Below are 12,830 nucleotides of genomic sequence, written 5' to 3' on the forward strand. Positions count from 1 at the left end.
CAACAAATGAAAAAAGTGAACAATAGTCATATAGTTTCTGGACCGATTACATATTCGATATTTCTGATATGTATTTTGCGTTTGTTTCCCATCTAAAATGTGTAACGAGGTGAAAAAACTGTCGCCAAAACACAGACGACAACCAGACTAGACGAACTGGACAAATTGCATCAAAACAACCAATAACAATTAATATGATGGAGCATAATTAGTCAAAAAATCATTTAAATTATTATTATTCTGTTTATGTGCTTAACACGTTTCCCTCAATCTTTCGCGTTCATTTTGTTTGCTCATTTGTCGTAGTGTGATGTGCGGAATTTGTGTTCATATTTTGTAAAAAACGGTGAGAAAGACAACAATGCACTCCGAAAGTATGACTCAAGAAAACAAATAAGAACAACAAATTGAAACAAGTTAACTGTTACAAAATGCGCAAAAACTCATTCAAAAAATAAAAAACGGTGCTTTGTTTGAAATATTTTTGTCGCACTAGCACTGACTCTACATGGAATCTCCGAAATTCTTGACGAGAAAAATATATATGTATTTTTAGCACTCAACAACTTGCACCGTCAACATGCATCTAGTCAAAGTCAATGCAAACAACATACATACAAACACCACTGTCACAACCTACCTCAATAGCACTGAACATTGAAATTAAAATTATTTGAAAATTTATTTAGAGGCGATGTTCAGGCGAACACAGAGAAAAAATACTTTTGGCCAACTTGTGTGTGTGTGTATGTGTGAGTGAAATTCACTAAGATGATCAAAGTGATCACAATAATCGTTTATATTTTCATGCTGTAGTTAATTGAAAAAAATGATCGACGCATTTCTAACCGAAACTTAATGGAAACACTAAGGTTTCTTTTCTCATCTGTTTGTTTTTATTTGCAGTACACTCAAAAATAAAACACCAACACTTTAAAATAGTTTCAGATGAATTGTTTCTTTCTTTTCTTTTTCACTCGCCGTTTATTTTATATTCAGGGAAAACAAAACACACTAAATTTTTCTGTGTCCATGGTTCAGTTTCAGTTCTCATCAGCTTTTTTAATCAAAAAGTCACTGGTGTTTTTCTTTCAGTTTTTTCAGTTCCTATCAATTTCAAAATTGATACGAATTTACTCTAGCTCAAAACAAATAGTCTTCATGTGAGTGCAAACGGATCAACTGTTTCTAATTTTCAGTGGCAAACTGTCAACACATCGTGTACGAATAGTGCGCAGTATTTTCTTTTTCTTTATATTATTTATCTATTTGTAGAATGGAGAGAATGTTTTTTTTTCGGTTTTTGTTTTATTTTCAGAATCGATTGAGTTTGTCAACGAGAAATGCCTATACAATAGTAATATTGTGTCGCGCGCGCACAGGGGCTTCTACATTATAAACACAGAAATTTCATGAAATAATTCGACGTACACATGTACGCTACATACCAGTTGAAGACAACAAACCAAACTAAATCAAACTCTCGACAAATATTATAAGTTTTCGTGCTGTCGATGTTTTGAGCGCGCACACAGTGTGTGCAAAAAAAAAAAAAAACAAAAACAAAACAGAAAACGCAAACGAATAAAAAAATACGGCCAGAGAGAACCAACAACAATAACAGCGAAATAGCAACAGCAGCAGTAACAGAGCAACAATAAAAAGGCAACAACAACACAAGCCAAAACTGAAAACGTAAAAAATGGTAACACACACTTATAAAAAAGAAGAAGAAAAAAATATGCTGAAAAAGAGTGGTAATAAATAATATGAGTGTTAGTAGATTGTTGTTGTGTACAATGTACACACAATCATCGACTCTGTTTCTTTCTCTTTGTCTGAATGAGTAAGACGCGTATGATACATGAAATCTGGTTACAAATAAGAGAGCACTAGCACGGAGTCTCTTGCCGGCATAAAACGCTTGTCGTATGTGGAACCAACCGGTGGCGCATTCGGTGAAATCCGCTTAATGCATAACAAGCAAGTGTATGAATTTGTCACAGTGTAAATATATACATATATGTGTGTATGTATTATATACGTTTTCAGCTGCAGAGGTGGGAAATTGTCTGATTGTTGTGTTAATATTCACAATCAAGTTGAGATCATACACACAAACAGATAAAGACCGTATATAAAGAAACAGAGATGGATGCGAGAGTGGGAATCATCGCATGAAATGTGAATAATTATTTCTTAAAACCCATTTTCTTTGATTCAATTGATTTTATGATACTTTCTCGGCTCCAATATGCTTGTAAACATTTTGCCTAGCATTTTGCAGAACTATTTCAATGGACAATGAGCGCAAAAAGCGAATAATTCACAATTTAGTATTTATTATCACTAACATGTGAACACCATACATTACAAGTCATAAAATGACAATGAAATTCATGGAATTAATTATAATTATACAATAGAATGCATTTTTTTCCATCTGATTGCATCATCATCATTGGAAATGTGTCATATTTTTGTTGCATTCAACCTCTTGCCATTTAAATCATTGGCAATTTTACAATTCAAACTTATATGTGAGATTGAATATCGGACTAAATATTTGCCCAAAGCGTAAAACAACACATTAATTTTCACTTTAGAAATTGATACATAGAACAGGGGAAAGTGGGGTTAAGTCGCCATCTATGCTTTTTTCGAAAATGATTAGACCAAAAGAAGAAAAAAAACTGTCCTTGGTGCGCCATTGATAGCAATGATTTTGATTATAATCTTGACAGGTCTCAGTTCAATTGTTGTTTGTTTTTTTGGTGTTTTCCGAAGTTTTTGTTATCCTAACATCTAAATTGAAAATGAAATGAAAACAGAAGAACAATCGAAAAAGAAAGACACCAATGGACCCAAAACTTGTATGGATTTTTACTGTGGCGACTTTGCCCCACCTTCCCCAATATATATAAAGTGAATCGCGTATAATGGTTTTTTACTGCATTATTGTAGTTGTCGATCGTCGGTCAAGCATTTCAAAAATTCACATTGATTCTTTTTAGTTTCGCTACAAAAAAAATCGCCTGACGATACAATACAACGAAGTGAACAATTACCGTCAATGTGAAAATAATGATTATTTGACCGTTAGCCGTGTTTTCGATTGCGGATATATTAGAAATCTAGCAATCCAATTAACTGTTTCGATTAAGAAATGTTTTATTCGGTGAGTGGCGAGCACCTTCGTGTGTAACGCACGTGTTGGACGGTCTATTGCGAATGTGTGTGTGCGCGCACTTGCTGGATTGCTCATTTAGTCGCAAGTGTTATGCTTTCAACATTCTAGCCATATATTCAATATGTGTTGAAGTTGTTTATTGTTTCTTTTTTTTCTTCTCTTTTGTTGCCCTCTACTGGTTGCTGAATTATTTGGTTTTTCCCCCAACGTGAGTAATGTGATGGTTCGTAATTTTGTCTTTGTTTCTTGTATCATTGAATTACTTTTTGGATCCATTGCCAAAAAAAGTTGACGCAATCAAGAAAATTAAAATCTATTGCAAATACATTTTTCCACTTGAGCTGTTCAAAACCGGTGAATTTTCTCGAAATTGCTGTTTTTAGCAGGAAGAAAATAAAGAGAGAGTTTAAAAAACGCATCACACAAACTTTGTGCAAACAAATCAATCAAAAGGCGATAAAATGGCATATTAACAATAAACAAACAAGCACAATTAAGATGAGTTTAAATCAGCTATCATTACAATTACGAGATGCTTTTGATGAGATATCGACCACAGTTACTAGTGTTTCTTTTATATTTTTGCAACAGCAAGATATCAATAGGAAATAATTTTCCTTAATGTGACTTGCATGTATCTTGCTTTCACTCTATTTCCTTTTGTTTTTTTTTTCAGGTGAGCGCGTGCAATGCATTTTATCCGGCCAATTATATATCGATCGCAAATGTGTTTTGAATTTTTAATCGATCTTTTAACTGATGATGAACGAAAAAAAAATTACAAGCTCTTATATAACTTGATTTTATTCGTAATTTTTTTTTTCAGTTCACGATTTTCCATTTGCTGATACGCTAGCTGCTTCATTCAATCTTCATTCAGTTCCGTTTCATACAAAGACAACAACGACAACAATTTTTGGCCAATTATAGTTTTTTTTTTTAGTTAAGTGGTCATTTTGAAAACGACACCAAATGAATCGTTTGCTCATGACACAGGTAAATGAGTTATGGACACAATAAAATAGTCAGTTCATTCTTTATCCTTACTCTATTTCGCTCTTTCGACATTAGATATGACGGCGATTCATCTATACAAAGTGCAGTCATTTAATTAATGCCACAGATTTACTTATATCTGATCGCATAAAAACATTTGGTCTGGCTAGTCAATTTAAAGGAACATAAAGTAAAAATCAAATCAACAAAAATAAGATGGAAAAATAGTGTGATGTGTGTGTGTGTGTGTGCGTATGATGGATCGTTGACCGAATACACGACTGCAAAATATATATACACAGGATAAGAATTGAAAGGCTACAGGGGATGTGCAACGAAATATAAACGCGTTTGAATTTGCAATTCTTGGAGTTGCAAACGCAAGACGCGATCTGAAAACAAAAGAGAAAAACATACACAACAAAACCTGGCCACTGCCGTGGCGGTAAACACTTGCACTTTCGATCGCTGATTCCATTTCGAAATGTATTAAAGGCAATTGTAATTATGGCAATTAAACTACAAGATATAAATTATAATAAGATGATGGCATTAGCCATGCAAACGAGAGCGCACAACACAATTATACGAGACTCAAGTTGAAATTGGAAGTGCATTGTAAATGCATACAGAGAGTATATCGAAATCGCACAAGTTTTCAATAAATGTTTCACAGTTCAGCCGAAATGAAACTGCCAACACAAGATTCCGATGAACAATAACAACAGCAAACACATTCAGGTTATTCAAATGAGTTTCTGAGAGAAAATTAAGCTCTCGAAAAAGAGTGTGAAAGTGCATTTAAAACGAGCTTAAAGTGCAATGGCACATGTTATGCTGTTCGAAATAAAAAGGGCATCGTCTTTTGATTCATTTAACTCGTTCGCTCAATTTACTCTTTTGTTCCTTTCCATTTAATCGTTTCGTTTAAATTTTTCAATCAAATCCATACGGACACATGAACGGCAGAAGATCCGCTCACATCCAACAAACTTTTGAGACCTTCATGGACCTTCATCTTATATTTCAACGAGACACACAAGGTAAGTATATATCATCTTTATGAATCGCATAAAAGGAACTTTCATCTAGTTTCATTTATATTTGATTCCCAAAAACACGTATTTTGTTCATCTCACTTATGGGTATTCCATCGAATTTGTGCTTTTAATCGGTTTAATTCATTTTACCGATGTTCAATAGTAATATTGATAATTTTCATCGCATGCCCGGTCTTATTCATTCACAATTCTTTTCGAAAAAAAGGGTTATTAAATGTTCACCAAATGAATTGTGATTACTTGCAAATCAGTAGAAAAACGAAAAGAGAAATGAATATGCTGTAGCCATGAGAGTGAAACTTGGAAAACAAGATGTAAAGACCGTTGAGAGAAGAAACAAAAAGAAGACAACCGATTAGCGGTTGATATGCACGTTTTAGTAGGATGTGATTTCCAGATTTCTATTGTACAAAAGACTAAAAATAATTTTGTGCAACGTTGTCGTCGTCTATATGAAACGTCGTTCTCGTTCCAATCGACAAGAAGCGCATGCATAATTTTGAAGAAAGAAAAAAAAAACTCGTGCACACACTTTAAAAAGGCATTGCAAGTGCGGAATGAGCATCACAAAATTGCAATCGTAATACTTGGTTGATAAATTGCTGAGAAAATGAAATAGAGAGTGAGAGAGAAAGAGTGGAAGAGCGAGCCCATGTGAGAAAATGACTACAAAAAGCCAACAACATCAGACAATGAATAATTATAGTGATAGTACGAAAGTGGAAAAGCACCCAGTTAATTCAAAAAACAAAGAGAATATAAAATAAATAACGAATTATAGAGAGAGAAAGAAGAATACAACAACCGCTGATGCCGCAGCATTCAACACAAATATGTAATTGCAAAAGATGTTGCAAATGAGGTTTCATACACATGCTTAATGGTTTAGCCCAATGCAAAACATACAGTAAATGACGGGATTTTATTGTCCGTGTCGTTGAGTACACTTCTTTCTTTCTCTCTCTTAAAATTTGTTATGATTCCTCGTCAAGAAAACTGGAGATAACCGACTCTAAAATATAAACCATACACACACTGCAAGTAAGCAAGCAGCACTTGAGTGAAATATTGAATGAATCTTTTGCTTTTTTTCTTCTTCTTCTAAATATATATATTAGAGTGCAACCAATATCAATTGCACTTTGGATTTTGAGAGTATATAAAAAAAAAAACAGAAAAAACGATTGAAATACATATGATACAACCAATTGGACGCCGTTGGAAGAAATTTTTAAATTAGTTTATGTAATCGATGAAAGCCATATGACTACGATCAACGACATTGGTCGTCATCGTAGTGGTCTTTGTACTCCTTGCCATCGTCATTATCGTTGTGAGCATTATCACTGGTGTTCTCATTGTTGATTCAATGAAACCGAGCTCATGCCTCACAAGCCAATTCAATTCATTCAGCTCATTTATTGGATTAAAAAAAAAGAATCTAGATTACGTACTATATTACAGACGACAACGGTGTGCTTGTTCGAAGCGCAATCTTCCATGAAATTACGTTTTGTCAACATCTATATAGAATGTGCCAAAGGAAGACCCAAATCGAAATTAATTCCCCACTAAGTATATACGTATGTATGGTATTATTATCAGCCAATTAAATAGTCAGTTTTCAGATTATTGCTACATTTTAACATTGTTAGATATGGGTCAATGAATTTTATCCGCTTTAAATAGCAACTGTTTTGAATCCTTCTTTTCTGTCCGTTTTCAAGTATACTTTCAAAACTTTTCAGTAATAATTACTCTCTTAAGAGAAAACACAATCAAATAATCATTAAAATCCATTCTAACTGGCGTTCATATTATTAAGTTACTTATTGTCAATTGGTTACGATTCAATGTCTTTCATTGATTTTATAAATAGATTTTTGGTAGTGTCTGTTGCACTATCGTGCGCTCACATTACTTGATCGAAAACATCCGTGATGATAATAATAAGTTTTGATATGGGTGTCACTGAATAATTGTGGCATATATCAACCAACCTGTATGTATGCGATGATTGATTATTCATATTTCATTCTCTCTCTTTTTCCATACGTAACCGAATGTTTTCATTATATACACCCGGTGTGACAATGAATATTTTCCACGACATACAAAAAAAAAAAAAAAAAAATGAGAGAAATATGTGGAAAGAAAGCGAATGAAACTCCAAACAAATGAATACATTTCGAATTCTGTATGAACAATTTGCAACTAGCAAACAATGAAATGGAAAATAAACAGCAAAGTTTCACTTCGTCTTAGAATAAATGCCACAAAATGACAACGAAAGCGCGGTGGCGGAGGCAAACGAACGAACAACGACTGCGATGAAATACAAATTGTGAATGAATGACTCATTGAACCATCGTCGTCGCTGTCGGTACGTTTCACATTAAATACATAAAATGCATGTGCGAAATAAATAAATGAGACTAAGCCTCTTTCTGTCGTAAGTAAGCTTTGCAAGTAGAGAGCAATATGTCGTTTACGGGATGTCATATGTGTTTATTGTGTTCTTTTCTCGTTCGTTCGTTCGTTCGTTTGTCGACGTTTTAGTTATTGATAGCAGCTCGATATATATTTAATGCTAGCACATTTTTTCAATGAAAATTGCTAATATGTCAACACATCAAATGGTCTCAACTAAATTTTCAACTTGAAGTAAACGCACACGCAATGAATAATATACTATAACTATACGCTTCATAAAAAATTATCGCGACACCAAAAAGAGAAAAAGGAGAAAATTGAAGTTTTTTAAATTTGCGAAAAATTGTAGCTATGTCATGAGAATATCAGCTATTTTAAAGATTTTAGAGTCATTTGTTGCCTAATATTTTTGTTTTGAACAAGCGGTTTTTTAATATGTGCAGTGCGATTTTTCCGATATGAATGAATTAATCAGATAAATGTTGGATACTTTCTTCTGTTCTCGTTTCATATTTGCTTTGTTTTCGGATGATTGTATTTAGTACGCTTGTATATGCCGGCATATACTGTTGTTGTTGTAGTATTCGACTCGATAAACAATATGCTCAGAGAGTTTATATTTCTAATGTAAATAAATTCGCCTTTCATGCACTATATGCCCTAACGTTGATTCAATTTTTCACATATTAATGCACATGATTGAGTATCCATGTAGCATCAATAAGATAAAAAGTTATATTTACACTTACTCTCTCTCGAACACACACACACACACAAATAAAATTTCACACACAAAATCTATGATGCAGGGGAGCTGATTTAATTCAAGCACCGAAACAATGAGTGACTCGCACTGATTTTATACTTCATGCGGCAAATATAATGTAGTTTCTCATGTGTGTTCTTTTTATCAGATATTGTAGAAATAGAGAACTGTGTAAATATTTACCTGATAATAGGAATCCGCCATTTTGATGTCCTTCAGTGATAGAAATTACTTATTCTCACTCTGTGGCAATATATGTTGTTGATTTCTTGAAATGCCGCACTTGATTTCTGCCGATTTTTCCGGAGTGCAAATAATAATAATGTTCATACGAGAAAAAAAAAATATGTTTTTTATAATGCGTATTCTATGTGTTTATCTTAAGTTTCTTCTTCTTTTTTATTCGTTTTAAATTCTCTGCACTCTGTGTTTTGTTCTTTTTCCCCGAACCTGTTAAGTAACACACGCACGACGAAAGATGATCACCATAAACGACGGAACAAAGTATGGAGAGAACAACGATCACATCAGGTACATACTATATGATGAGAGAGAGAGAGAGAGAGAGAGAGAGAGAGAGAGAGAGAGAGTGAGAGAAAGAAAAAATAAACGTTTCGCGTTACGACAAAGAAATTATACACAAAACACCAACTCAAACGCACAAAGATAGTCGAACTCTCTTTCTTTCAATGATCTGACTAATAATAACGATGATGGTGACAATAAAAACAACAACTATAATAATAACACATCGTCTTATTCATTCTCTCGCTCTTAATTCGTGAATTTGATTTCTGTTTTCGTGGATGAATGTGTGCTTTTTTCATTCGTACTTTTGGTGTAAATTAATTTCTTTTCGCACACATTTGATTGAAATCATTTCATACAAAGAATATTTTTTGAGATTAGTTTAAATTCAGCAAAAGTGAATTGATTTCGCCAAAAAAAGAGAGAAAATCACGAGAACGAATCTGATGACAAACGAATGGTCAAGATCATTTGTTTCGTGACTACTATATCTGAACGATTTGAAAAATGCATATGATTTTATTTCTTCTTTGTTAAATTGAGATAAAACACCAACAACATAAATTTGAAAGAAATTCGTTTTTTTTTTCGAATTTTGTTTGCTGCTGCGCAAGCTTCGTATAAATTGGTGCATCGATAAAATGCGTATGATGAATGCAACAGGCTATTGAACAGTGAGCAAATTATTTGATTTCTGTTGTTGTTTCTATTGTGTTTTTTTTTCTTCTTCTGTGTATTTTCTCCAATTGCAGCAAAGTTATACAATGTTCACACACATTTTATTTTAACTTTTTTTTTCTTTTTTATATTCTCTCATAACTTTTTTTATATATTCTTCATTCTGTTTCAGTATCTGATTTTTTTCTGCATTGTATACCGATCACTTCAGTGGAGATAGATGTCTTGAGTTTGTGAGCTCGTATGCGTGAGCGTACTGTAGATATATATATATATATATTGAGTTTGAGGAACACAGACATTAAAACATGCAAGTGAATGAACAAAAAAAAGAAGAAAATGATTCCTCAGATTTAAATTGTTTTGTTTGATGCCTTTTTTATTATCTATCTATCGGTTTCAGGTTTGTATGCGATTTTTCGCTGTCGTGGAGTTGAAATTCATGAACACATACACAAAAACCTCGCAATAAAATGTTTTGTCGATATGATATTTTTCAAGATCGGCGATATACAATTTGACGGTGTCCGACCGTTTGCCAAGAAAAAATGTTATTGAATTTATGTCGATTGAACTCTTTTCACATACATTCAATTAAAGTAACAAATTCTTTGTACCGATAGCAATGTGAATCGCCTTTAAATCTATGACTCTTTTCTCAAATTTATGTATGCACAATTTCATTTCCGAGTCTATTGGCGTTTTCTCATTCAGAACAAATGTTCTTTGTTTTTTTTTTTTATTATTCGGAGCTGTTCTGATGAAATCGTGTCTCTGTTTTACTTGCACAAACATTTATCCGGAAGATGAACAAACGGAAGAAAATAAAAACTTCCAAAACGAATTTGTTCAAATGCGTTGACAATTATTCGACTCTCGATCACAATGGTCATTTGAAATAATACATTCAACTATAGAAAATTGCCACATACCACCATCAATAACAACAAAAACAAAATAGATACGACACTGACACCCGAATTGAAATGAACGTAAAAAATGTGAGATGATAAGTAGTAATATTCCTGAATCAAATCATACGAACGAAACAAAAAAAAAGTTGAACAACTTATCGAACACAAAACAGTTTCACACACGGCGACATATTGAAATTCCTATGCATGTAATTGTCTTTCTCTCACTGTTCTCGCATTTCGTTTCATTCTTCATTTCGTTTCATGTGTTGTGCGGTGTGTCTGCCACAATTGCCAGTTTTGCTTTGAGTATTGCCAGCGCTCAAATGCCTCTATTGCTCAATTCGTGCGGCATTTCATATAAATAATTCGACTTTTGTATTGTTTTCACTTTTTTGTTTCTTTCTCTCTCTCTCTCTCTCTCTCTCTCTCTCTCTCTCTCTCTCTTCTCGCTATTACACAATGTAATGAAATAATTCGATAATAAAAATGTAAAAGTAAAAAAGAAAATTCAGAATAATTTTAAATAAATGAAATACATCGCTTTTGATAGAGAATTAAACTTTTATTTCTCAGAAGAAGAAAAACCGTACAAATGACATCCATTGGAAAGAAGGGAAGAAAAATAAAAAGCAACACAATGAAAAATTTGGTTTTATTCCAAGCGAAAACATGCTATTATTCGAATGAATTACATTATTCTATACAGGCATTGAAAAGAATAAACTCATTTGAATATTTTGTGTCGCTTGCCAGTTGCAAATTCGCCGGAATTTTCTTGTCCAACGAATGAAAGACAACTGCAAACGACATTTTATTCACATTTTGGCATTAATCCCAAAAGAGAGTTATTGTGCATGCGACTTTCATACGGTCATTTCGTTAAGAATTCCTTTTTTTGCGTACTTGCAAGACATTATTGACGTACGAAAAATCTAAATAACGTCCTTGAAATCACTTCTCATCATCTTTTAATCTACATGATATAACTTAAATTTTAGTGTTTGGAAGACTCTCATTCACTTGCTCACAAATTAGTACTTTATAAATCATTTTTTTTTTCAAGTTCAAAAACTGAACGTTGTGTAAATTTCTCAAGAAAAAAGCATTAGAGGAACGTAATGCAATGTTTGTACCCAAACATAATGCCAATGAAAAATGACCAATTTAGATTTTTTTTGTTATAATTCAAATGTTTAAAAAAAATGTTTATATGCTGTTGGTATTGACATTTTGACGTTTGTGGAATGTTTGCTTTATATTGACATCCGCTTGTTGCTCTTTAGTGTTGTCGCTGCATAGCAACAAAAAGGTCTATTTGCACATGAATTGTTTTGAAAATGAGCTACTATGACAGAAACGGATCAAAATTATTTCCATTGAAATCAATATAATAAAAATTATAAAATGGACTGCATTGAAAATGTAGCAAGAGATATAAAAAAAACCGCACAAAACCCAGTAACTGAAAGTGAAAACCTTATAAATCCATTTTATACGTGAAACTTTTTATTAAATGTTATTCTGAAAGCTTCAAAAAAGCATTTTATTAAAGCTTTGAATAAAAGACAAACTAAAGTCGATTTTAAAAAAATTAAAATTAATCACACAATGATGTGTCTATCATATTTCTCCTTTCACAATAAACTGTATAAAAAAATTGGGGAGGCAGTGTAAACACATTCTGCTTTTGTAACAACTCTATTTGTCAGTATTGAATTTCTTGTGCATTGAAAGTTGATCGTCCAAGGTTGCGAGATATTTCATTGAAGATAATTCAAAAAAATTCATTGAGAAACTAAGACAGAAAACGCGCAACAAACGTAATCAAGATGGTGAGATCTGTCAATGATTCTCATCGTTGACATCGATACAAGTGACAATGAGTTAAGAATCGACAGAAAATCGAGAGAAAGAGAGATAGAGAAATAAAAAGATAACAGTTGAACACGATGTCTTTTTATCTAAATTCGAAGAGACATCCAGACATCCAGTCAAACGAATTTAACAAAATAATCAACAATAGTCCAAAAATAACTAAATCAATTCAATTCTTAAGCTCTGATTCTGTGGATGTTTCTATTTCAATTTAAGTGTGTGTGTGTGTGTGTACATACGCGAATGGTGGGTCTTTGTTTTTTTTATTAATGATGTATGCTATATTCTCTTCTATCTTCGAGGATTGTAGACAACGTACTGTCACATACGATGACACTTTTCGTGCCGTCGAATGTGCGCTTCAAATCGATTCATCATCGGCCGAT

General features: G+C 32.9%; 1 protein-coding gene across 1 annotated transcript in view; it reads right to left on the reverse strand.

Annotated features, from left to right (window-relative positions):
* LOC116351396 (serine/threonine-protein kinase N-like) overlaps positions 1-10,573 on the reverse strand; it is a gene marked incomplete at its 3' end in the record, with an annotated part of 29,089 nt that extends 18,516 nt beyond the window's left edge. Inside the window, exons 1-2 of the mRNA XM_031783492.1 lie at positions 10,270-10,573; positions 8,630-8,984 (exon numbers count right to left, since the gene is read on the reverse strand). Coding sequence (XP_031639352.1) covers positions 8,630-8,650 — 21 coding nt within the window. The remainder of the gene's footprint in view (positions 1-8,629; positions 8,985-10,269) is intronic.
* Positions 10,574-12,830: the final 2,257 nt, after the last annotated feature.

This window comes from Contarinia nasturtii, unplaced genomic scaffold (assembly GCF_009176525.2).
Source record: "Contarinia nasturtii isolate CC-2019 unplaced genomic scaffold, AAFC_CNas_1.1 Cnas_scaffold_5358, whole genome shotgun sequence".
Lineage (NCBI taxonomy): Eukaryota > Metazoa > Arthropoda > Insecta > Diptera > Cecidomyiidae > Contarinia > Contarinia nasturtii.